At 46.9% G+C, this 24,252-nt stretch overlaps 1 protein-coding gene across 3 annotated transcripts in view; it reads right to left on the reverse strand.

Annotated features, from left to right (window-relative positions):
• The window catches only part of Il6r (interleukin 6 receptor), a 58,160-nt gene that overhangs the window by 9,606 nt on the left and 24,302 nt on the right, over positions 1-24,252 (reverse strand). For 2 of the 3 annotated variants that reach the window (XR_003847332.1, XM_008854768.3), the window contains exons 2-8: positions 20,497-20,733; positions 19,287-19,410; positions 17,691-17,872; positions 16,993-17,159; positions 16,242-16,404; positions 1,124-1,155; positions 219-285 (exon numbers count right to left, since the gene is read on the reverse strand). Coding sequence is in view for 2 of the 3 variants with exons in the window: in XM_008854768.3 (XP_008852990.2) it covers positions 219-285; positions 1,124-1,155; positions 16,242-16,404; positions 16,993-17,159; positions 17,691-17,872; positions 19,287-19,410; positions 20,497-20,733 (972 nt within the window). In the remaining variant the exon portion in view is untranslated. The remainder of the gene's footprint in view (positions 1-218; positions 286-1,123; positions 1,156-16,241; positions 16,405-16,992; positions 17,160-17,690; positions 17,873-19,286; positions 19,411-20,496; positions 20,734-24,252) is intronic. The other variant, XM_029557259.1, reaches the window with a different exon arrangement.

The raw sequence follows: 24,252 nt of genomic DNA on the forward strand, positions 1-24,252 counted from the left end.
CCTCATTGTGTCTTAGCAAACAGCATCAAATGGGCATATAAAGTAATGGAAGATGAGCTGGTGCTGTAGCTCAGTGGTAGGGGGTTTACATAGCATGTGTGAGAGCCTAAATCCAACCCCCAGCACCACAATGAAAGACTGTTTTTTGCCTTGGATTCTCTGCTAAGTGCCCATGTAAGATTTTTCTACAGGCCCGAATACCCAACACCAGGGCTCACCGGGGGTCTCTGTTGTTCCTGTAGAAATTCTGTAGAGATCCTCGTCATAGTCTTCTTCATCAGGGGGCTAGGAGAGAGAAGACACCATCAGTTGTCACCTTTCACACCCACTTCTGCAGGCCCTCCCCTAGAGCCTGCCACACCCACCCACTGGCTCCTTAATGTGTCCAGGGCCTCTAGGTGCCTGGCCATCAACACTGGTTTGTATGTTTATGCCCTCACTTTTCCTACTCCAGGTGAGCGACAACAATGGCCTGTGGCCTCTGTGGCTAGACCCAGTGGGAGCCACCTGGGAAGGCCTGTCCTGGCATCCTGGTCCCGTCATCAGCTATGTGACTGGAACAGATTTTTTGAGTACAGGTTGCTTAAGTGCTCTCTCTGGACCTTAAGCTGAGTATCTCAGAGTTAAGTAGGAGGCCAGTCCTCAGCCAGGGTCAGTTCCCAGAAGACTTGTGTGTGGCTCACAGACTCACCTGTCTCTGCCCCTGAAGGCACTGGGCAGCCCCCAAAGAACAGTTCCCGCCTCCCTCCTCCAGGACAGCCCTTCTAGAACATCCGTGGGAGAACCATGCTTGCGGCTCTGGCGCAGTATCTTCCCTGCGTTTCTAGTCCTTGAGGAACTAAGGCTCCAGTTTTGCATCAAGGGAATAAAAGACCAGGCCAGGAGGTACAGTGGGTGGGAAATTGGATTAGTCAAGGAATTTGTTAAGCAGCTTCGGAGGTAATCCTCTTTCCAGCAGTTTTTGATGCCAGGCGCCCACTGGGGAGGGTCTCGGATAAACAGAATCAGTCTCGGGCTAAGCCGGCAGGGGTGTCTGCGGAACTGCGGGCAGCTCTGGGAAGACCCATTTCGCAAAGAAACCAGCGCACGTTCCCAGTGACAACCCGCAGCTGCCCAGGCTCACCTCCGTGGGGGTCCTCGGAGTGCTCCTGGTATCTGGAGGAGAAGGAAGATCATTAGTGATTCAGGCACGGTCAGATGGGCTCCAGAGATAAGACACAGGTCATCTGGGTGTGGGGGTACAGGCCTGTAGCCCTAACGCTCAGGAAACTGAGGCTGAAGAACTGCCTCAAGTTCGAGACCAGGACAGAGAGAGACCCGGTCAACAAATAAAATGTAAGTCAACATAATATGCAATGTTTGTTCCAAAAGCAGAACCCTGGGAAACACGCAATTCTCCAGCCCTTGGGGGACTAGCTATGCTGATGATACAGTACAATATAGCCTGGAAATACATTTCCCAGTTACACAATGTGTGTAGGTATCAAAACGTGACATTGTACCCATTAAATGTGTCCAATTGTTATGCATCAATTAAAAATAAAACTTCAGTGGTCCAGTGTAGTGACCCATGCCTTTATCCCAGCACTCAGGAGGCAGAAGTAGATCTCTGTGAGTTCAAGGCCAGCCTGATCTACATAATGAGTTCCAATCAGCTAAGGCTACACAGTGAGACCCTTTTTCAAAAACAAGCAAAAAAATAAAACTTCAAAATATATACTTCAGAAAAATATTGAAGATGTGATATAATGTGTAAAAACAAGAGAAAGACCTGTGCTGTGATCTAAAGTTTCTTTTAAATTTTACATTATCGTATATTACATATTTATTACAATACAAACACAAGAAGAAAAAACTGGAAGAACGCACACAATAAGCACTATTACCTCCTCGACCTTGCCTGGTAGCATAGCGTTGACTCATGCCTGTGACAGGCAGAGCACACCCTGTGGAAGACGGGCAAGACCGGCCTTCCCCAGGCCACTCCCATCTGGGGAACTGCCTTTCCACAGAAATCCCTGAAGCAAGGGAAGGCACAGAATCAAAGCTGAGCTGGGCCCAGAGGCCAGGCCCTGTCTGAAGATGTGGGCCTGAGGGACCCTACTCGGGACCTTGACACACAAGGGGTAGAATGCTCCAGATTTCAACATATTTTCTTGTTTTTCCATCAAAAAGTTAAAAATACCCCCAAACATAAAACATCAAGCATTTCTAAACCAGGAGCAGAATAAGGACAGGCCACCAAGGGGTGGAGGTCATGGTGACCACCCCTCTGCTTAGGAGAGAAGTTCCTGTGGACTAACAATCCCCAGAAGAAACTGACACATCCTTAGCACTGGAGGGGTCAGAAAAAACTCACACACCCTTTTCATTGTATGAAAAGGAAACAGACCCAGAGAGAGAAAGCAAAATGTCTAAGATCACACAGCAAGTTAGCCTAGAATTAGATCTCAAATTTGTGGGAGGGACCCAGCAAATCTGTTCTTCCTAGCCCAGCCAATGAAAAGAGTTAAGACTCATGGAGGGGCTGGAGAGACCGCTCAGTGGTTAAGCACTGGCTACTCTTGCACAGGACCTGGGTTCAGTTACCAGCACCCACATGGTGGCTAACAACTGTCTTTAACTCTAGTTCCAGGGGATCTGACGCCCTCTTCTGACCTCCGCAGACATTGCATAACATGGGTACATTTACATACTTGCAGGTAATATACTCATACACATAAGAATAAAAAAATAGCCAGGCATGGTGGCACACATCTTTAATCCCAGTGCTCATGAGGCAGAGGCAGGTGTATCTCTGTGAGTTCAAGGCCATCCTGGTCTACATAGTGAGTTCCAGGACAGCTGGGGCTACAAGGAGGGCTCAAAAAGAAAAAAAAAAAAAAAGGAAAACAGAGAATGGGATGGGCGAAGATGCTTGAATGAAATCTAAAACCAGGAGAAAAAGGTACCACTATACAGAAAATATGGTCACCCATCAGTGCATTCAGCCCAGGGATTTCCAAGACCCAGCAATGCTCAGCATTTTCTGGAACATTCTAGCCCCGCCCCCCAGCCCTATAGGCCTAACAACCCTGGTAGTGGACCCCATTGTGTCCTACTAGGACCTGGATGGATGGATGAACTGACTTATATAGCCCAAGAGGGCTCGGCTCGGAACCTCCTACGTAGGCTGACCTTTAACTTAAACTCAACCTTCCTGAGTGCCAGGATTATAGCTGTGAACCACCACACCAGCTCCCACAGTTTGGGTCTGTTAGCTTGTTTATTTTGAAACAAGTTCTCTCATTTTAACCCCAGCTGTCTATGTAACTCAGGCTGACCTCAAACTCATAGTGATCCTCCTGCCTCCGCCTCCCTAGTGCTGGGATTACAGATCTGCCTCAATGTCTAGAGTTTTTGTCATTGTAGTTTCGTTTTTTTGAGACAAGGTCACATTCCAAAGCCCAGGCCGGCCTGGAATTCACAGCCAATCTGCTTTAGCCTCTCAAGTGCTAGACTGTAGATGTGAGCCGCCACACCTGACTGGGATCCCCGCTTTCAAGATGGTGAGTGCCAGCAAGATGGCTCACTGGGTAAAAGCAGCAGCCACATAAAGCCTGAAGATCTGAGCTCCATCGCAGAGCCCACAGGGGAAGGAGAGAATCAGCTCCTGAAAGGTGTCCTTGGACCTCCACATGCGTACTGTGGCCCACATGCCTGTATTCACACACTTTGAGCTTACACATACGCACATCACATACACACATACACAGTACACACATATCACACACAATAAATAAAATTTTTTTAACTTAAAGATGGGGAAACTGCCGGGTGTGGTGGCGCACGCTTTTAATCCCAGCACTTGGGAGGCAGAGGCAGGTGGATCTCTGAGTTCAAGGCCAGCCTGGTCTACATAGTGAGTTCCAGGACAGCTGGGGCTATGGGGACCCTGTCTCAAAAAGACCAAAAACAAAAAAAAGATGGGGAAACCAAAGCAAGAAAAAGGAAAATAACTTGCCTGAAGTTTAGTGGTAAATGTCAAAGCTGAAAATTATTTATTTCTTTATTCCTCTGTGTCTGCGCATGTGTGCGAGTGGTATGTATGTACATGGGGGGGGTGCACCAAGCAAGCATGTGGAGGCCAGAAGACGTTGCATGCCCACTGTCACTCTCAACCTCCTTCCCCTGAGACAGGGTCTCTCCCTGGACTCAAAGCTAGGCTGCCAGAACCCCAGTGATCCTCTTGTGTCCCCCACACATATCCTCCCTGCTCATACTGGGGTTATAAGCACACATGTGGTCATGCCTAGCTTTTTAAGTGGGTTCTAGGGATTTGAACTCAAGTCCTCATGCTTATACAGCAAGCATTTCCCGAGCCCCCAAACCTGCAACTTAAATCAAGTCTATCTGACTCCAAGAATGGACTTTTTTCTATTTAAATATCTACTTTGGAACTGGGGGTGTAGTTCAGTTGGTAGGGTGCTTGTCTAACATGCATGAGGCCCTGGGTTTGATTCCTGGCACTGAATAAACTAGCCATGGTGGCACAGGCCTGGGGTACACTCCTAGAATCCTAGCACTGGGGAGGTAGAGGGAAGATCAGAAGTTCAAAACATCTTTGGCTCCATAGCAAATTCGAGGCCAACCTGAAATACATGAAACCTTGTTTTGAAAAAAAAAAAAAAAAGCCTAGTTTAAGCATTTCTCAAATTCAAGGATTGTATCTTTGTAAACTTGGTGTGTAACAGGCCTGGCTTCTTATAAACAGCCTACTGGAAACCCATTCAGTTAGAAACTTTCAACAGCAGAAGCTACATGTGTAGCTACATGTGTTTTTATGTTGCTTTTTATTTTCTTTTATAAAATGGTAAGGACTAGGCTAGAGAAATGGCTCAGCAGTTAAGAACACTGGCTGCTCTTTGCAGAGGGTCCTGGTTTGATTCCAAACACCCACATAGTAGCTAACAACTCCAGGGGAATTTGACACCCTCTTCTGACCTTTACAGCCATCGCACGACACAGGTGCACTTACATACATGCAAGCAATAGACTCATACACATAAAATAAAAATAATAACTTTTTTTTTTTTTTGGTCTTTTTGAGACAGGGTCTCCCTGTAGCCCCAGCTGTCCTGGAACTCACTGTGTAAACAATGCTGGCCTTGAACTCACAGAGATCTGCCTGCCTCTGCCTCCTGAGTGCTGGGATAAAAGGCGTGCACCACCATGTCTGGCATAATTTTTTTTTTTTTAAAGGTAAGGATGGGTGTGGTAGTGCACATCTTTAATCCCAGAACTCAAAAAGAAGATAGACTCTTACTATGTAGCCCAAGCTGGTCTAGAATTTGGCATGTTTCTGCCTCAGCCTTCTGAGTGCTGGGATTGCAGGAGTGTACCCTAGGCCTATACTTTTCTATTGGTAACAGAACGAATGACCTCACTTTGGCAGACAAGATCCATGTGGGTGTCAGTAGGTACTTCCCTGGGCCAGGCAGGCAGAGGGAACCTTGGGAGAGCAGGTGCTTGGTTTAGATTGGGTCAGGAGGGAGGAATCAAGCAGATATCAGGGTGGCGTGAAAACCTGAAGCCAGAGTCTAGCAGCAGACTTAGAGGAGTTCTGGGTGAAAGCCAGTTGGGTGTTTACTGCCAGTTTGCTGGGCTGGCTCTAGACAGGCACTTAGCATGTCAATGAGCCTTATGGTGCTGGGAGGCAGGTGTTGGGTTTGGGGGCTTTGAGGCAGGTGTTAGTACTCCTGCATGACAAATAACCAAACTAGGGCTGAACTAGGGACTTCCCCCAAGGTCCTAGTAGCCAACAGGCAGAGCCAGCTGCTAGACCCAGGACAGTCTGACTCCAAACAAGCTTTGTGTGCCAGGTGCAGGGGATGGGTGGGAGGGTCTAGGGCACCAAGGGAAGGTGCAGAAACCGTACAAAGAAAGTGAGAGGTCACACTGCAGGATGAACTGGGCAAGATCTCTCCAGAAACTGCAGATCCCACTTGGGTGCTACCAAGAGGAACAAAATGAACACTTGAAAGGTATGGCCACAGGTAGTCCAGAGCAGAGGACCCAGTTATCTGGAGCACCCAAAACTATAACTGTTACCATGGTCACTTGCTGACACTCCCCACTAGAGGAAGTATTACAGAGCTATGGTGCCCCCCCTCCAGCTGTCAGGACTCCTAACTCTTTCACTTGCAAAATGACTGTGTTTAACAGACAGTCCAGAGTCAGAACTGAAGCTGACCTCCAAGGAAAGGACACTTAGCTGGGTGTGGCAGCCCAGGCCCAGAATTCCAGCCCTCAAGAGGCTGAGGCTGGCAGGCAAGATGGCTCAGTGGGTAAAGGCACTTGCTGACAAGCCTGACAACCTGAGTTCCATCCCTGGTAGAAGAGAACCAACAAGTTGTCCTATGACCTCCACATGTGTACTAAATAAAATAAATTAAATAATAAGAGGCTAAGAGACGGGCTTGGTGGTAGCACACCTTTAATCCTAGCACTGGGAGGCAGAGGCAGGCTGATCTCTGAGTTTGAAGCCAGCCTGGTCTACATAGCAAGTTCCAGGCCAAATGGTGCTACAGGAAGACCCTGTCTCAAAAAGGCCAAAATTTAAATAAATAAATAAATAAATAAATAAATAAAAAGAGGCTAAGGCAGAGAGAAAGATCTCAGATAGTTCAAGGCCAGTCTGAACTACATAAGTTTCAGACCAGTTTGGTCTACCCAGGAGGAGGAAAGAAAAGAAGGATCCAAAAACCTTTGACTCAAGCGTGGTGGCTTAATCCCAGCACTCGGGAGGCAGAGACAGGTGGATCTCTGTGAGTTCAAGACCAGCCTAGTCTACATAGTGAGTTCCAGGACAGCTGGGGCTACAGGGAGACCCTGTCTCAAAAAGATCAAAAATAGAAAAAAAAAAAACAAAAAAGAACTTTCACTCTCCACTGTCAAAGGAATGGACTGAGGGACAAGAGAGCTCTGTCAGGCTCAAATGGGTGGGGAATCTTACATCCCATAAAACCTCTGATCCTCTCCTTTTTCAAAAATGAAGATCTTGGGCACTGGATGGAGAGATGACTCGGCAGTTAAAAATGCTTGCTGCACTTCCAGAGGACCTTTGTTCTGTTCTCAAAACTTATGTTGGGAGGTTCACAACCACCTGTAACTCCAGCTGCAGGAGATCCAACAATGTCTTCTGTCCTCCACAGGAACCCATACATACATGGTATGTACACCCATACCCACAAATACAAATAAATTTTGAAAATTGGGGCATCTTTAAGACCCTATTGTTCTCAGCTCTGGCTTGAACAGAAAACTCATTCTGTAACAAAGAACAGAGACGATGGGGGAACCCGGAGCCCCAGTTCCTTTGCCCCCAGGAAAGAACCAGTTGCTTGCCTCTAGGCTAAATTTACATATATTCCAGCTCTGTCTCACTGCTTTCTATAAACTGTGAGATGGCCACAGGTGCAGGGGGAGGGAGGGTTCGACTCCCATTTTCTTTTGCCAGTTTCTGCTCTTTTTAAAATATTTTATTTATTTTTATTTTATGTATATGAGTGTTTTGCCTGCATGTATGTAAGAGCACCACATGCATGTGCATGCAATACCTGCAGAGGCCAGAAGAGGGTATCAGATTCCCTGGAACTGGAGTTAAGGACCAGTGTAGGTAGCTACGTGGTGCTGGGAACCAAACCCAAGTCCTCAGCAAGAGCAGTCAGTGCTTTTAACAACTGTGCCATCTCTCCAGCCCTCCCTATCTCTCTTTCTTTTCTTTTTTTGTTTTTTTTAAAGACAGGGTCTCCCTGTAGCCCCAGCTGGCCTAAACTCCCTATGTAGACCAGGCTGGCCTTGAACACACAGAGATCCGCCTCCTTTTCCTCTAGAATGCTGGGACTAAAGGTGTGTGCCACCACGCCCCCCCATTTCTGGATTTTTAAAAAATATTTTATTTATTTATTTATTTCTTAAATTTTTTATTTTTTATTTTATGTGTATGAGTATATTATCTGCATGTATGTGAGTGCACTGTGTTATGCAGTGCATCGGAGGTCAGAAGGCATCAGAGTCCCCTGGAACTGGAATTAAGAATGGTTCATAGCTGCGATGTGGGTGCTAGGAATCAAACCCCAGTCTTCTGAGATTAGAACCCAGGTCTTCTGCAAGAATAGCCAGTGTTCTTAACCCCTGAGCCATCTCTCCAGCCCCCTCATTTCTGTTTCTTAATGCAGGGAAACTGAAGCAGTAGGTTTATGGACTACAAGCCTCAGGGCATGTCACATGAAGTACAAACTTCCAGCACCCTTTGCAGCCTCTGTGTTCTGACTCTTAGAGACTATGAAAGGGAGCTAAAAGGATTTTCTGGAAGCATAAATAACCCTATTACGCATGGCTTCCAACTTACTATTCCCTAGTCTCAGCCCCCCAAGTGACCATAGGTCACACTCACATCCTAACTGGCTTTTCCAGACATGCTGCCTCACATTCACTTTGAAAAGGGCCTCAAGGGGATCTTCAAGTTCAGTGTCAGTACCCTCAAGAGGCACTCTACTCTGGAGAGCTCTGAACCGTGCCCTATCCACAGGGAATCTCTGCTGTTCAGGAGCCTGGCTTTTTTATCCTAACACCAGCGGCATCACATCCAAGGGCTACTGCTGCAGGGCTGGGGACAGTGAGCTGACTTTGCTACCTTAAGCAAGAAACCTGGGACAGTAGAGTCTGGAACTCTCACTCCTCACAGAAGACTGTGCAGGGACCACAGCCTATGTGGGACTAGGCTCAGCCTCAAGGGGACAGCATGTGCTCAAGCTCCAAGCCCCCTTTGCCACTCCTGCCCTACAGCCCTCCAAGGTGTGCTTACCCAGACCTCCCGGCCCAAGAGAATGGTGGGGCCCACAGTTCTAACGTACCCCTTAAGGCACCCCAATACATATTAAGATCACCACAAGATTCCTCAAACTACCCACTCTACTTGCCTCTCCAGATTCTGGTTCAGTAGGCTCAGAATGGCACCCAAGAGAGCACCTCTGAGATGTCCAGTCCCTCCCTCCTCACCTTAAGACCAGCACTGCACTCCCTTGCTAATCCCACCACACCTCTCACACATGATCCATTTCTAAATAATTTTTTCTCACTAAAGTCAGAAACCCTCAGAAGGCTGTATCATCTCCACTTTATGCATGACAAGACTAAGGCTCCAAGAGGTAAATCACCTTTGCCAGGGACATCGAACCAGATTCCCAGGTCCAGTGTAACTCCTGTGACCTCCACTCCTGCCCCCCTCCCCACTACACACACACCTAGGCTGGGAGCCAGGGACATCCTTTTGTCAGAGCCTAGAGAGCTGAAGGTCCTTGGGGTCTGGGAGCCGTGGATGTAGTTTCTAGTGCACTGGGGCATCCAAGGAACCTAACTTCCTGCTCCAGCTTCTGTCTCATTTTCCAAAATTGAGTCTTAGTTCCCAGGATATTGGTTGTATGACGCCTAAACTTCTCTGGCTTCAGAGCCATTCATGTCCCTGTTGTTCTGACCTCAGTGGAGAGGAATGCAGAGGTTTCTCTCTTGGACCTACCACTAGGTTAAAGATGCTCCCAAACCACCCATACCCAGGATGGAAGCTGAGTCTTGGCTTATGTGAGGAGGAGGCAAGCCCTCTGTCTGAGTTCTTGTGGTCACTCCATCATGTGGTCCAAAGCTGAAGGATCCAAGACTGTACCCCGAGTTGGCCTGTTGGCCCCTACCATACCACCTGCAACACCACTTTCCACCACAGATTCAAGGAGACCAGACAGGTGAGGAACCCACAAATCATCTCATACAATTGATATCCTGGGAGTTGGAGCCCAAGCTGATGTAGGTCCTCTAGGAAACCCAGAATTCAGAGGAGGCTTGTCAGAGTTACCCCCAAGAACAGAGCAAGGGTCAGCAAGGTCGGTATTGGGCTTACACAGAAAGAACTGAATTTCTCTAAAGGAGATATACAGTGGGGTGTGGTGGTGCATGCCTGTAGACTGTCTCAATGAAACAAAACAGAAGTGGCAACTATTAAAGGAAAATTGGTATTAGACGAAGTGGCAGATACCTGTAGTCCCAGCTGCTGGGGAGGCTGAGGCAAAAGGATTGGTTCAGCCCAGAAGTTTGAGGTCAGCCTGGGAAACAGCAAGAGAGAGAGACAGATACACAGAGAGAGAGACGAAGAGAGACAGAGATAGAGAGGCAAAGAGAGAGACAGAGACAGAGAGGACTACTGTTGGTGAGCTAGGAAAGAAATGGAATCTTTGAGAACCTTGGAGTAGCTTAAAGTGAAAGAGCCACTGTGGAATGCAGTGTAGCCATTCCTCAGAAAAATAAAAATAAAATTCCCATGTGACACAACCAGCAGTCCCACTTCTGGGTATGTACATGAAAGAACTAAACTCAGAAACTCAGTAGACTGCTCACAGCAGCATCATTGACATACCAGACAGAAGAGGCAGCCCAGTGTCTACTGACACATGCAGATAAACAAAGTTTGATGTATCTGTACAACAGGATACCACCCAGTCTCTATAAGGAAGGAAATTTGGACATGCATGCTACTTCAGGAACGGACCTTGAAGCCACCAAGTTAAGTGAGGTAAGTCAGACACAAAAGGTTCCCATATGACCCCACTTAACTGGAAGTGTTTAAAATAGTCCAGCCCAAAAACAGAAAGTAAGCTGGACACAGTGGCACATGCCTTTAGTCCCAGCACTTGGGAGGTAGAAGCAGGCATATCTCTGTGAGATTGAGGCCAGCCTGGTCTACATAGTGAGTTCCAGGTCAACTGAGGTTACAGGGAGACCCTGTCTCAAAAACACCCCCCAACACACACACACACACACACACACACACACACACACACACACACACAGACCCAGAAAGTTGAATGGAAGCTGCGAGGGGCAGGGAAAGGGACTTCTAAAAAGTTCTGGAAACAGACAGTGGACACTGTTGTACAGCAACATGACTGTGCGTAATGCCACAGAACTGTACACTTAAAACGGATTAAATTAAGGGGCCGGGGTGTGATCAGTAAAGTGCTTGCCTTGCAATCATAAGGATCTGAGTATAATCCTCCAGAACCCATGTCAGAAAAAACCAAAAACAAAAAGCAAACAAACAAAAAAAAAAAAACAAGCATGGGCATGTGTTTATAATCTCAACTCTGGGATAGTTGGGGAGGTAGAGACAGGCAGATGCATGGGGGTCTGTGGCTTGCCCACTTGCCCAATCTAAGCCACTTAGCAAATACCAGGTCAATTAGAGACCTTGTGAGAGCGAGGCTAGCCTGATCCACATAGTGACTAGGAGAGACTCTGTCAAAAGAATACAAACAAGGGGACGGAACACCTAGTGCTGATCTCCAGCTCCCACACACTGGCATACACATGTACATACACAAAACAAAACAAGCAAAAATGGTCATAATAGCCAACTGTGTTGGTACATGCCTGTTCCCAGCACTCAGGAGGTTGATGTAAGATCTAGAATTCAAGGTCAACCTCCTCCCCCACCCAGAATTTTATAAGTGAATGTTAAATCATGCACATTATAGCATAATCAAAACCAATTTTATTTTGTTTTGTTTGTTTGTTTTCACTATGTAGCCCTGTCTGGCCTGGAACTCAGTATGTAGACCAGGCTAGCCTCAATCTCACAGAAATTCATCTGCTTCTGCCTCTGAGTGCTGGGATTAAAGGCATATGCTGCCACACCTGGCCCAAAAAAAATTTTTAAGAAGCTATTTTTTGGACTGGGCTAAGAAGGTACCCCAGTGGCAGACTGTGTGTACTCACGTTCTTAGGGTATGTAAAGCCCTAGGTTCTATCCCTAGCACACCAAAGACAGAAAATGGGGGGAAAGTGTATTCTAACAAGAGGATTTCTTTTTTTGTAAAGAAAAATGTGTGTGTGTGTGTGTGTGTGTGCATGTGTGTACCATATGTGTGTAGGTGTCTGCAGAGGACAGGCAAGGGAATTGGAGTTATAGATGGTTGTTAGCTACTGAACATGGATAGTAGGAACTGAACTCAGTCCTCTGGAAGAGCAGCAAGTGCTCTCAATGGCTGAGTCATCACTCTAATTCCAAATGGGATTTCTTTCATTTTCATTTTTTGATTTATTTATTTTATGTGTATGAGTGCTATGCATGCATGTATGTAAGTACACCTGTGTTGTACAGTGTTTATAGAGGACAGAGAGGGCATTGGATCCCCTGAAACTGGAGTTATAGACAGTTGTTAGTCGCCATGTGCTGGAATTTGAATCCAGGTCTTCTGCAAGAGCAGCCAGTGATCTTAACCTCAGAGTCATCTCTCTAGTCCTAAATAAGATTTCTTATAGCTGCCTATGACTATCTAAAGTAAGTTGCTGGGGACTGGAGACATAACTTAGATGGTAGAGTCCTCGCCTAGTATGCAGAAGGCCCTGGGTTCAATATGCATTCTCCTATAATCCCAGCACTTGGATGGGGAAGCAGAAGGATCAGAAGTTCAAGATCATCCTTGACTTCATAGTGAATTCAAGGCCAAGCTGGGTTACATAAGATCCTGCCTCAAAAGAAAAAAGGAAGCAGGGCTGGAGAGATGGCTCTGAGGCTAAGAGTACTGGCTGTTCTTGCAGAGGACCCAGGTTTGATTCCCAGCACCCACATGGCAGCTAACAACCATCTGTAACTCCAGTTCCAGGGGAATCCAGTGCTGTCTTCTGACCTCTACAGGCACTGCAGGACTCGGGTGCACTTACATGTATGCAGGCAATACCCTCATACACATAAAATAAAAACAATAAATTAAATAAATAAAAGGAAGGAAGAAGGGAGGGAGGGAGGGAAGGAAGTTGTGGGGACAGAAGGTAAAACAGATGTTGGTCACAACAACAGATGTTGGCCACCAAGGCTATACTGTGCTCAGTATTCACATAAGGGATGTGTCAGGTCTCAAAGTGCACACACATACCTGATGGACACGTTAATACAGTCTAGCTCTGACTGATACATATAAACTCACAGCAGTTGTGACATCATGCACCAAGACCTGTGCAAGGTCAAGCCAGACAAAAATCCCATCATGGAAGGGGAAGGGGACACGAAGTCCCACCCCTAGCTGAGGAGCTCTTGGCAACTGATAGCTGCTGGGAGAGGGACCTCAGGTTACTTCAAGGGTGTGACCCCTCCTAGGTAGGTCAAACATGCTCCAGGAAGTGGACCCACACCCAAGAGTATTTAGGCAACACAAATTGGACTTGATAGGCTTTTAAAAAGGGATGCAAAGTTGGGCAGGTAGGGAGGTGGGAGTGGATTTGGGAAGAGATGGGGAGGGGGTAAATTTTATGAAGTTCTCAAAGAATTAATCCAAAATCTTATTAAAAAACAAATGGTTTCCTAAACCCGGCCATGGTGCCATACATCTTTAATCCCAGCACTCAGGAGGCAGAGGCAGGACTCTCTGAGATCAAGGCCAGCCTAGTCCACATAACCAGTTCCATGCCAGTTGGAGTTTCCGGGACACCCTGTCTCAAAAAGACAAAAAAGAAAAATTTCCATATAACATCTAGCAATTAAGTGCTTCTAATCCAGGCCATAGCAGGATGGTTGAGAGAAGAAAGAGGGTCCATCCAGAAAGCTTCCTCCAGCTCTTCAGGCACAGAAGAAAGGTAGGCACCACAGAGAGCTGAGGCTAGCTCTGGCGACAGTCACATCCACCAAGGATGGCACCTGATGCCCCAGCCTATTCCTCGTGGTCCTCCAAGACAGGAAAGAACAAGACTCCACAGTACAAAGCCACAGAGGAGTAATGTTCTCCAGTGTGCCACCCAGTGTGGGGCAGGGACAGGGCACAACCCTGTCTCTGGGGTCAGGGCAGGGAGAAAGTGGCAAGGGTGGGAATAGGACCAAGCAATATCATCTCTTCTCCTTTTTAACACACAGGCATCCAGTAAATAAACATCTTATTCTTTATGTTGGACAAGGACTTAAGAATGATTATATTGGTTCAGCTGTGCAACAGGATTAGGGAGATCTGACCCCAAAGTGAGCCTGGAAAAGATCTTATAGTAAGAATGCTGGGGATGCTGGGCCCCACTGCTATGGTAATGACGCAGGAAGACCAGCAAGCAAGCTGCAAGCCTATTTATCTTCAGAAACTTGAGCAAACGGAGCTAGATGTGGTGGCACACATCTATAATCCCAGCACTTGGAAGGCAGAGGTGGGGAAACCAGAAATATAAGGTCATCTTTGACTACATATAAGTTCTAGGCCTACCTGAACTACATGAGGCCCTATCTCAAATGAAAAAAAAATGAAATAAAATGAAGAAAGAAAGGAAAGAGAGAGAAAGAGAAAGAGGGAGGGGGAAGGAGGAAAGGAAGGAAGGAGGAAAGGAAGGAAGGAAGGAGGAAGGAAGGAGGAAGGAAGGAGGGAAGGAAGGAAGGAAGAAGGAAGGAAGGAGGAAAGGAAGGAAGGAAGAAGGGAGGAACGAAGGAAGGAAGGAAGGAGGAAAGGAAGGAAGAAGGAAGGAAAGGCTTGAAGAGATTGCCCAGTGGTTAAGAACACTTGATGCTCTTCCAGAGGAACCAGGTTCTGTTCCCAGCACCCATACACTGGCTGACAACTGCATGTAACTCCAGTTCCAGGGAACCTGACATTTTCTGACTTCCATGGATACCTGCACACATGTGGCAGACACTCACACAGATACACACACACACACACATACATAAATAAAAATAAGTCTGAGTATGGTGGTGCACACCTTTAATTCTAGCTAGCACTTGGGAGGCAGACACAGGAGGATCTCTGTGAGTTCGAGGCCAGTCTGGTCTACATAAGGAGTTCCAAGCCAGCCAGGACTATATAGTGAGACCCTGTCTCAAAATTAAATACAATAAATAAACAAATATTTTAAAATATAAATAAATAGGCCAGGTATGAAGGTGCACACCTTTAATCCCAATACTCAAGAGGCAGAAGTAGGCAGAGCTCTGTAAATTCAAGTCCAACCTGGTCTACAAATTCAGTTCCAGGCCAGCCAGAGCTACATAGTGAGACCCCTGTCTCAAAAAAACAGAGTTGCACAATGGATCAAACATAGAGAGTAAATGTCTGTGAGATGCCCATCCCTAAGTGACACATCGACAGTGGAACCTCTATACTTAAGGCTCACAGAACATAGTGGAACAAGGAGTGGAGAAATACTAATGCATCTCTCAGCTCACCAGGAAGATTCCTCACGCAACAGAAAGCAATGAACACAGAAGGCCACAGCCAACCAAACTGTAGAGAGTAAGAGACTGCAGAGTTCGTGTCCCTGGACAGGGCACCTATATTATACCTCACCCACCCGGAACTCAGGAACCATTGCAGAAAAGGGGGAAAGATTGTAAGAGTCAGGGGTGGTGGACGACCACAAGGAAACAGTTTTTCAGGCTTCTGGGAACTTGTTCATATGAACTTACAGCAATGTTGACAGCATGTACAAGACCCCTGCAAACTCAGGCCAGACAAAAATCCGGCACAGAACTGGGGAAATGAGCGGGAGATTCCAACCTTTGCCGAGGAACGGTTGGCAGCTGATCACTACTGGGTGAGGCAAAGTTGGTCTTCTTTAAGGGTGTGATGCTACATAGGTTGTCCAGACTCCAGTGGATGAACTCACACTGAGGGACATCTGGGGACATAAACTTGACTCGATAGCCCTTAACATATATGACAAAATGCATGAAATCCTGTGGGTAGGCTATGGGGGTTGCAGATAGAGGAGGGGGCCTAAATATGATTAAGACATATAAAATGCACAAAAAATCAATAAAATATTTATTAAAAGAGCCGGGTGTGGTGGTGCATGCCTTTAATGCCAGCACTCAGGAGGCAGAGGCAGGTGGATCTCTGTGAGTTCAAGGCCAGCCTGGTCTACATAGTGAGTTCCAGGACAGCTGGGGCTACAGGGAGACCCTGTCTCAAAAAGACCAATATATATAAAGAAAAGCAAAAATATATGCATATATATGAAAAAAAGAGACAAAGAGAGAGAAAGAAAAAAGGAAGGAAGGAAGAAAGGAAGGAAGGGAGGGAGGGAGGAAGGAAGGAAGGAAGGGAGGGAGGGAAGGAAGGGAGGAAGGATAAATGTTAGATGTAGGTTATATAGGTTTGGGATGGCTTTCCACATACTACTAGACTGCTGACACACCAACAAGGCTGAGATGTCCTGCCCTCCCTCCACATGGACCCAGGTACCTATCCAAGGAGTACACGTGACCTCCGGGGTCCACTCGCTCCACTTGCCAATCCCAAACTCCTCCTTTCCCCGGATCTGCACCACGTGTTTCATGCCTCTCAAGGCATCCTGGATGATGCAGTGATGATAGGTCTTCTTGGGTTTCTTCTCGAGGTTCTTGATCTGAGAATGGAGACATGATGACTCCCAGTGGTCCCTGTGGGGCAATGCCACAGGGAGAGGACACCCTTGACCACCCAGCTCTCTAGCCAGCAGAGAGGCTTGAGAGTGACATGGAGTTATTCTGGGCTACACAAGCTGAAGTCACAGACCCACCCCATGGGCTACAGAACTCTGCAAGCCACAGTCCTTGTTGTGCATGGAGCCCAGCTCTCCTCTGTGCTCTCATTCTCTTAAGTAGAACAGTTAGAGGGAGGCTGGCCTGGCATTATTGGTCTCATTTTATAAAGACACAGCCAAAGCTTCTAACATTAAATGACTCATCCAAGGGAGAAAGGTACAAAGCAGGACCTAGAACCCACTTCTTCCTTTCTAGCATCTGCCACTTGGGGGAACCCAAGTGTCTAGAGGGGTTTTTCTATTTAGAAATAGATTTGAGCCAGGCCTGGAGGCTCACTCCTATAATCTCAGCACCCAGGAACTTAAGAGGCATAAGGCAGGAAGACTGCCATGAGTTGGAAGCCAGTCTGGGCTACAGAATGAGACCTTATCTCAACAAAACAAAACAAAGAAGTAATAGAGATGAATTACCAACCACACTGTGGATGTCTTTGACCATTCTGGCCGGTATCGAACCTCATACTGTAGCAGGTAGTAATATGGGTCCCAGGACTCAGGGTCTTGCCAGCTGACATTGAGCCAGTGAGGGTTTCCCGGCATGGCTGTGACCACAAGGTTGACAGGTGGGTCAGGCTGCACTGTGGAGAGGGAGTAGGGTTTCTGTATAATGCAACAGCAAACATCACACAGGAGAGCTGCCCAAGAAGGCTCTGTGGACACCCATACACAATCAGAGTCGCATCACTCCCCAGAAATTTTTTAAAATTTATTTAATTAGCCTGGCATGGTAGCACACACCTTTAATCCCAGCACTCGGGAGGCAGAGGCAGGCAGATCTGTGTGAGTTCAAAGCCAGCCTGGTCTACACAGTGAGTTCCAGGCCAGCTGGGGCTACAGGGAGACCCTGTCTCAAAAAACAAAAAAATTTTTAATTAATTCATTTATTCATTTTATTTTAGTGCTGGGGATGGAATCCAAGACCTTGCACATGCTAGGCAAGTATTTGACTATTGGATTACCTCTCAGCCCCTGATACACATCCTAAGACCCCCATCCATTCATCAGTTCGGTCCCAAAAGGCCCAGCTCCCAAGCCCTCACCACTACCCTTTCCCTGCCGCTCTCAGAAGTAGATAAGAGAGAAGTTGCTGTGGAGTTGGGCCTGCTTACCTATTCTTATGGCCTCGAATGACACATCATTGCTGGACTTGCTTCCGACACTGTTGGCCACGCATAGGGTCACTACGTAGAAAGCATTATTGTCCTCTAGGATTGCCACCTGGCAGGAGAAGTTTTGGAACTCCTGAGAATACTGGCAGGGCACCTGGAACTCAGTCGTGAAACTGAGCTTGCTGTGGGACACAACAAAAGAAGGGCAAGAACACTCTAGCAGCTTCTGTTCTTTTAGAGGGAAAAGAAGATGGGAGTTTGAAGTCTGGGCACTGACATCTCCTTTCAGGACTTCAATTCAGCCCCAGATCATCTGCTCTTATTTGCTTTTGTAGCTTTGAGCAAAGTATTCATCCTGAGTGTCTGTTCTCATTTGAAAATGGGAATTCTAGTAGTATGAATACCTATCTGACCTGACACAGATTCTGCAAAAAGCCCTCTGGCAGGACACCCAGTCAATGGGGGAGGGGCTGGAGGAAAAAGTTCAGCCTCTTATCCAGACAGCACTGTGTGCTGAGCTCTCACTTCCTGTCTGGGCCTACCGGTTCTTGGTACTCCAAAGGATGCAGAAGGGCTGGAGAGATGGCTCAGGAGTTAAGAGCACGCACTGCTCTTCCAGAGGACCTGCATTTGGTTTCTAGCACCCATGTCAGACAGCAGGCTACCTGGAACTCCAGCTGTAGAGGGCCTTTCTTCTAGCCTCCTTGGGTAAACACACACACACACACACACACACACACACACACACACACACACACTGACTGAAGCCATTGGTCCCTACTTCATGCCATATTCTAGTAACAGAGCAGGGACCCCAGGCAGTCAGGACCTCAGTTCCCCTCCCCTCAGGACCACTCCCTGTTGTCTGACTTTATAATGCTCACAGGAGCAAGGCACTGTTAACAGCTTCCCTGACCACAGGCCATTTGCATCTTTTTCAGTGAAATACCCAAAACCTTTGGACCTGAATCATGGGGCAGCCCACGTTGGAATTGGTTCACTTCCTAACTACTTAGAATCACTTACTAGTTAGATGACCTTGAGCAAATTAATCAATCTCTCTGAACTTCAGCTCCTCTTAAGTGAGGAAAACAACACCCATTTCCCATAGCTGTTGGAATAGCTAAATTGAGTTAATAGCTCCAAGCATCATGCCCAGAATAGGGCTCAGTTCCATTATTCCAAAGGAACTTTTAAAATTCAATTTGGAGCTGGGCGTGGTGGCACAGACTTTAATCCCAGCACTTGGGAGGCAGAGGCAGGCGGATCTCTGTGAGTTCGAGGCCAGCCTGGTCTCCATAGTGAGTTCCATCCAGGACAGCTGGGGCTAAAGGGAGACCCTGTCTCAAAAAGACAATAAATAAATAAATAAATTAATTAATTAATTAATTTAATTTGGAGTAGGTAGGTAACTGGTGATCAAAGCCAAACCAGGGCCTCACACACACCTGGCTGTGTGACCATGAGCAGGTCCCAGTATCTATTGGTCAACTTTCGGTCCCTGCCCAGTCCTTCCAGCAGAGGTACTTTGAGGCCCTACAACTCTGGGGCTCCCATGCACACAGACTAAACACACAGCCCCACCCAGCCACTTACAGCTTCTTCACATTCAGCACAGCCTTGGTCGTTTCAGAGGGTTTGTGATGAGGACGCCACTCACAAACAACGTTCATGAGTGGATTCTTCCGGAAGCAGTGGAGATTGGGTTTCTCTGGAGGAACTGAAAGGAGAGCACAGTGACAGGCTGAGGAGGTGCAGGCTGCCCAACACGCCGGCCCTGCACATCACTCTGCCCTCTGTAGGGAGCACATGACCCAAGTCCCCAGGCCATGATGGCATGATGATGCTGAGCAAGGAGACAAGGCATCACCTTTAAACATTCTGTTTAAGGGGTGAAAGGACAACCCAAAATAGGGCCTTTGGCCACACACACACCTGGCTGTGTGACCATGAGCAGGTCCCAGTATCTTTTTGGTTTTCTCACCTGTAGAATTAGCTGATGATGACATAATAACAAAAACACTGCCTTCCTTCCCATGGTCATTGGAAGGATATCAGTAGGTGCAGGGAAGGCAGCAGTAAGTAGGGCTTGCACACGGGGCATGGGTCCCACGAAGTCTGCATCCAGATCCGAGGGAATTTTGACCCATGGTTTTTTTTTTGTTTTGTTTTTGTTTTCTGTCTTTTTGAGACAGGGTCTCCCTGTAGCCCCAGCTGTCCTGGAACTCACTATGTAGACCAGGCTGGCCTTGAACTCACAGAGATCCGCCTGCATCTGCCTCCCGAGTACTGGAATTAAAGGCATGTACCACCATGCCTGGCCTCAACACACTAGTTCTAAGAGGGGCTCATCTGAGAACTCCATGTGGGCTGTGCAGAGTTTTCAGTCCTTGTGAGCATGTGTGCATGCATGTGCCTATGTGCATGTGCCTGTGTACATGCATGCATTCATGTGTGCGTGTGTGCACTCATTTCATCTTTGTAACACTCTAAGGAAAGATAATAAAGTTAGCTTTATTTTGCAGTAGGAATCTGAGGGGCAGGGCAGATTTTACCCCAGCCTGCCTGGCTGTGAGTCCCTGCTATCAAACCTATCACTAAGCTAGACAACTTCCACTACCAGCCAGATATCCCCACCTCACAGGCATTTTCTCCACAAAAGACCAGTGGCCTTTTCCCAAAATACTTGGACCAAAGACATAACAAACTTCAAGGACCAAACAGAGAATCTTTCTGGAATACACAGAGGCACATTTCTTATGAACATTGGAGGTGGCTCCCAGAGGGCTCCGGGGACACAACTCACCATCTACCAGCAAGCGCACAGTCCCAGCTTGCTGGCCATCCACGTAGCATGAATAGTTCCCGGAGTCGCTGGGCTGCACCAATCTCAGAAGTAGATTTCTTCCCACACTAGCCCATCTTCTGAGGTTTGAGCCATTGTGCACCCAGTAAACAGTGGTATTGTTTTCTGGTTCCATCCCTGGGCAGGTCAGGGTGACAGTGGCCCCCGGCAGACTCGCCACCGTATCATTTGCCACCTCTGTAGGAAGAGAAAAGCAACAGCAACTTGAAAATGGGACTTCACTTCTGAAATGGAAAAGCCATAAGAGGCATCTAAACCTTGGAGCCCTCCCATGGTCCAGCCCACATTACATTTGCCTGGCCTCCAGATGCCTCCCCAGACGACCCCACTGTCTGCTGGGGTGCACCTTCACAAGCCACAGTCTAGCCACCCCAATCCTTGATTATAAAACCCTTTCAGGGCTAGGTGTGGTGGCATATGCCTTTCCTTTCTCTCATGCCATCCCCACAACAGAATAGTACTGCCAGGTCCCAGTCCCAGCATCCTTTCCTCAGAGGTGTTCTCTGTCCTCCAACTTAGTGCCACCTTTTCACAGTGCTGCCACAGCTTCGAAGCCCAAGGCTATCTTTCTCTTAAGGTTCCAGGCACAGAGCCAGCAAGATGGCTCATCAGGCAAGTCTAAGGACCTGAGTTCAATGTCTGGAAACTATGTAGAGGAGAACTGACTCCTAAAGTTGTCTTCTGACCTCCACTTGTGCGCTGTGGGCATGCCTGCACACATACACCACATACACACCCAGTAATGATAATAAATAAACATTTTAAAATTAAGTAGGCCAAATAGTCTAGTACGATGGCACACATCTTTAGACCCAACACTCAGGAGACAGAGGCGAGCAGATCTCTATGAGTTCAGGGCCAACCGGGTCTATATGGTGAGTTTCAGGCCAGCCAGGGCTACATAGAGAGACTGTCTTAAAAACGAGCAAACAAATAAATAAAAGGAAAGGAAAAACTTTGAGAGGGAGGGAGGGAGGGAGGGAGAGAGAGAGAGAGAGAGAGAGAGAGAGAGAGAAAGAGAGGCTCCAGACAGCACAATCACAGGCATCCTGTGTTAGTCCACGGTCTAAAATGCCCCTTCTTAACTGACAAATGCATGAGTGAATAAATGAATTCACCTAGGAATGGATGGCAGGTTCCCAAGTGGGACCCCAGCACACACAAGTGCCCAAGGGTTCCGAGTCACAGGATCTGTATGAGCCCATTTTATAGACAGTAACCACCACAGAAAAATCAGGAGGTGTGCTGATCCCCACTGGCAGGACAGCTGCTCCGCTGAGAAGAGGGCCATAGCCCCGAATCTCTGCTCGCTCCGGTACTCTACCCCTACCTTGTAAACATCCGGGCAGAGTTGTTTTCATTCTAGGGACCAAATTGGCAAATAAAAATGAACAAACACATTCCTCATCTCCTGAAAAAAAAAATGTGTGTGTTACACTCAAGGAAAAAGAGATTAAAGATTCGAGGAACATCAAGTCAAGCATGGTGACACAATCCCCACATTGGGAGGCTGAGGCAGGAAGAGCACCAAAGGCCAGCGTGATCTGGGAGTTTCAAAACAAACACAAAGATTAGAGGGACAAATGTACTTTTTTCTTAGTACACGTTATAGATTCACAGAATCCAAGATAAAAATTAGCTGAACTGCCCTGGACCAATCAATAAAATTAATTCCACTGGCTGAGCAAATGTAGGCTAGGAAACACAGCCAGTTTTCATGTTACGAATACATGGCTCTTCTCATATCAGCAATACATCTGGCCAAAGATTCAGAAAGGTGAGCAGCCACCAGAGTGCCTGACCTCATGTTGCCTGTGTTTCTGGGACTGGGATAAGCTCAGCATAAGAGTTTCTCTTTGACCTGCAAATCCTCGTTGATTGGAAGGAGTTTTCATCTGGTGCCTGGCAGCCCATCCTTTCTCCCATCCCATCCTAGAAGGCTATCAGAGAGGAGGGAAGAAGGGGTCAGTGATTTGCAAATAGGCTACAACTCTTAAGCCAAGGCAGTCTCGCTGTCCCCAGCAGCCATTGGCCATGTTCAGACACAGGCATGAAAGAAACAAAGCTTCTGCCTGGCATTGGGCCCAGCCTGCCCGTACTGGTGGCCTTCGAGCTGCCTTCTCACTTTACCGCTTGGAGTCAGGATCCATCCTGACATCCTCTAGTCTGAGGATGGTAGGATAAATGTCAGGCCTGAGTGGCAGCCACCCTTTTTCCTCCCTCCAGAGCCCTGGACGTTTGGGTGAAAAAAAAAAAAAAAAAAAAAAAAAAAAAAAAAAAAACCCCAGCAGTGGTCATATATCTAGGTAGATTTAAAGAAGTTCCTTAGACCCCTCTAGGCCACAGTGGATAAGAAAGGTCCTCCATCTGTCAGCCAACATCTAAGGAGGCCACAACACGGTGAGGTGGCTAGACTTAGGCACCAGAGAGCCCCACTTCTGAGAAATGCACTTGCCATTGCACATAGCACTGACCTGTGTGGCAGTGATTTCAGAGCCCTAGAAACTCAAGTAAGAGGAAGGCTTCCAAGGGCCTCAAAAAGTCCTAATTTTTGCAAGCTTTTGTAATAAGTTTCAATGACATATTTCTAGCACTTCATTGTTTCTCAACTATATTATACACTATTGAACACATGCAAATTAATCTATGCAGTATTCCTAAAAGTTACAAAGCATAAAATACCTAGAAGCTTCTACTGAACTCTACAAGCACACTTGTTACTTCTGAATGTCATTTTGGGCTCCCCCAACTTATAACCTTCTGATCTATGCATTTCACAGTTGCGGGCTTATCCTCCCTTACTTTAAACATTTCTATTTTATCATCTATCTATCTACCTATCTATCTATCTATCTATCTATCTATCTATCTATCTATCTATCTATCATCTATCTATCTATTTATCTATTTATTTATTGTGGGGGGTGTGCATTGCCATGGCATGTGTGTGGAAATCAGAAGACAACTTGTGGAAGTAGAGTCTCTCCTTCTACCATGTGGGGCCTGGGGATCAAACTCAGATCATCAGACTTCACAGCAAGTACCTTTACCTGCTGAGCCATCTTGTCAGCCCTCTCTCTTCCTTTTAAAATTGGTTGGCTGCCCATGGTCCCTCAGTCTTCCCTAGCTTTACTTGGACCTAGAGCTTCATAAAATGGTTTCTATGTATTTTCTGTAATATGCTATTTTTATTTTTATTTATTTATTTTTTTTTTGAGACAGGGTCTCCCTGTAGCTCCAGCTGTCCTGGAACTCACTATGTAGACCAGGATGGCCTTGAACTCACATGCATCCACCTGCCTCTGCCTCTCTAGTGCTGGGATTACAGGAGTCCATGCCCGGCGTAACATGCTATTTTTATTCACCTGTTTCCACAATTCATTTATACATAGACGTAGTTTATTTACTCTCATATCACTGTAATACTCCATTGTGTGAGGTTTCAAGTTGTTTCTAGTACTTTGTCATAGACAAAGAGTGTACCTATCAACTCTCACAAGTGACTCCTTGAGTTTCCCAAACAATAACATTACTGGAGTCTGTTTTGTTTCGTTGTTCACGTAGGATCTCCTGTAGCCCAAGCTGGCCTCAAACTTGCTAAGTATCTGAAGATGACCTTGAGTTCCTGGTCCTCCTGCCTCCACCTCCTGGATGCTAGGATTACAGGAGTACACCACCGTGCCTGGCTTTGAACTG

The sequence above is a fragment of the Nannospalax galili genome, unplaced genomic scaffold, assembly GCF_000622305.1.
Source record: "Nannospalax galili isolate Female #2095 unplaced genomic scaffold, S.galili_v1.0 scaffold591, whole genome shotgun sequence".
Lineage (NCBI taxonomy): Eukaryota > Metazoa > Chordata > Mammalia > Rodentia > Spalacidae > Nannospalax > Nannospalax galili.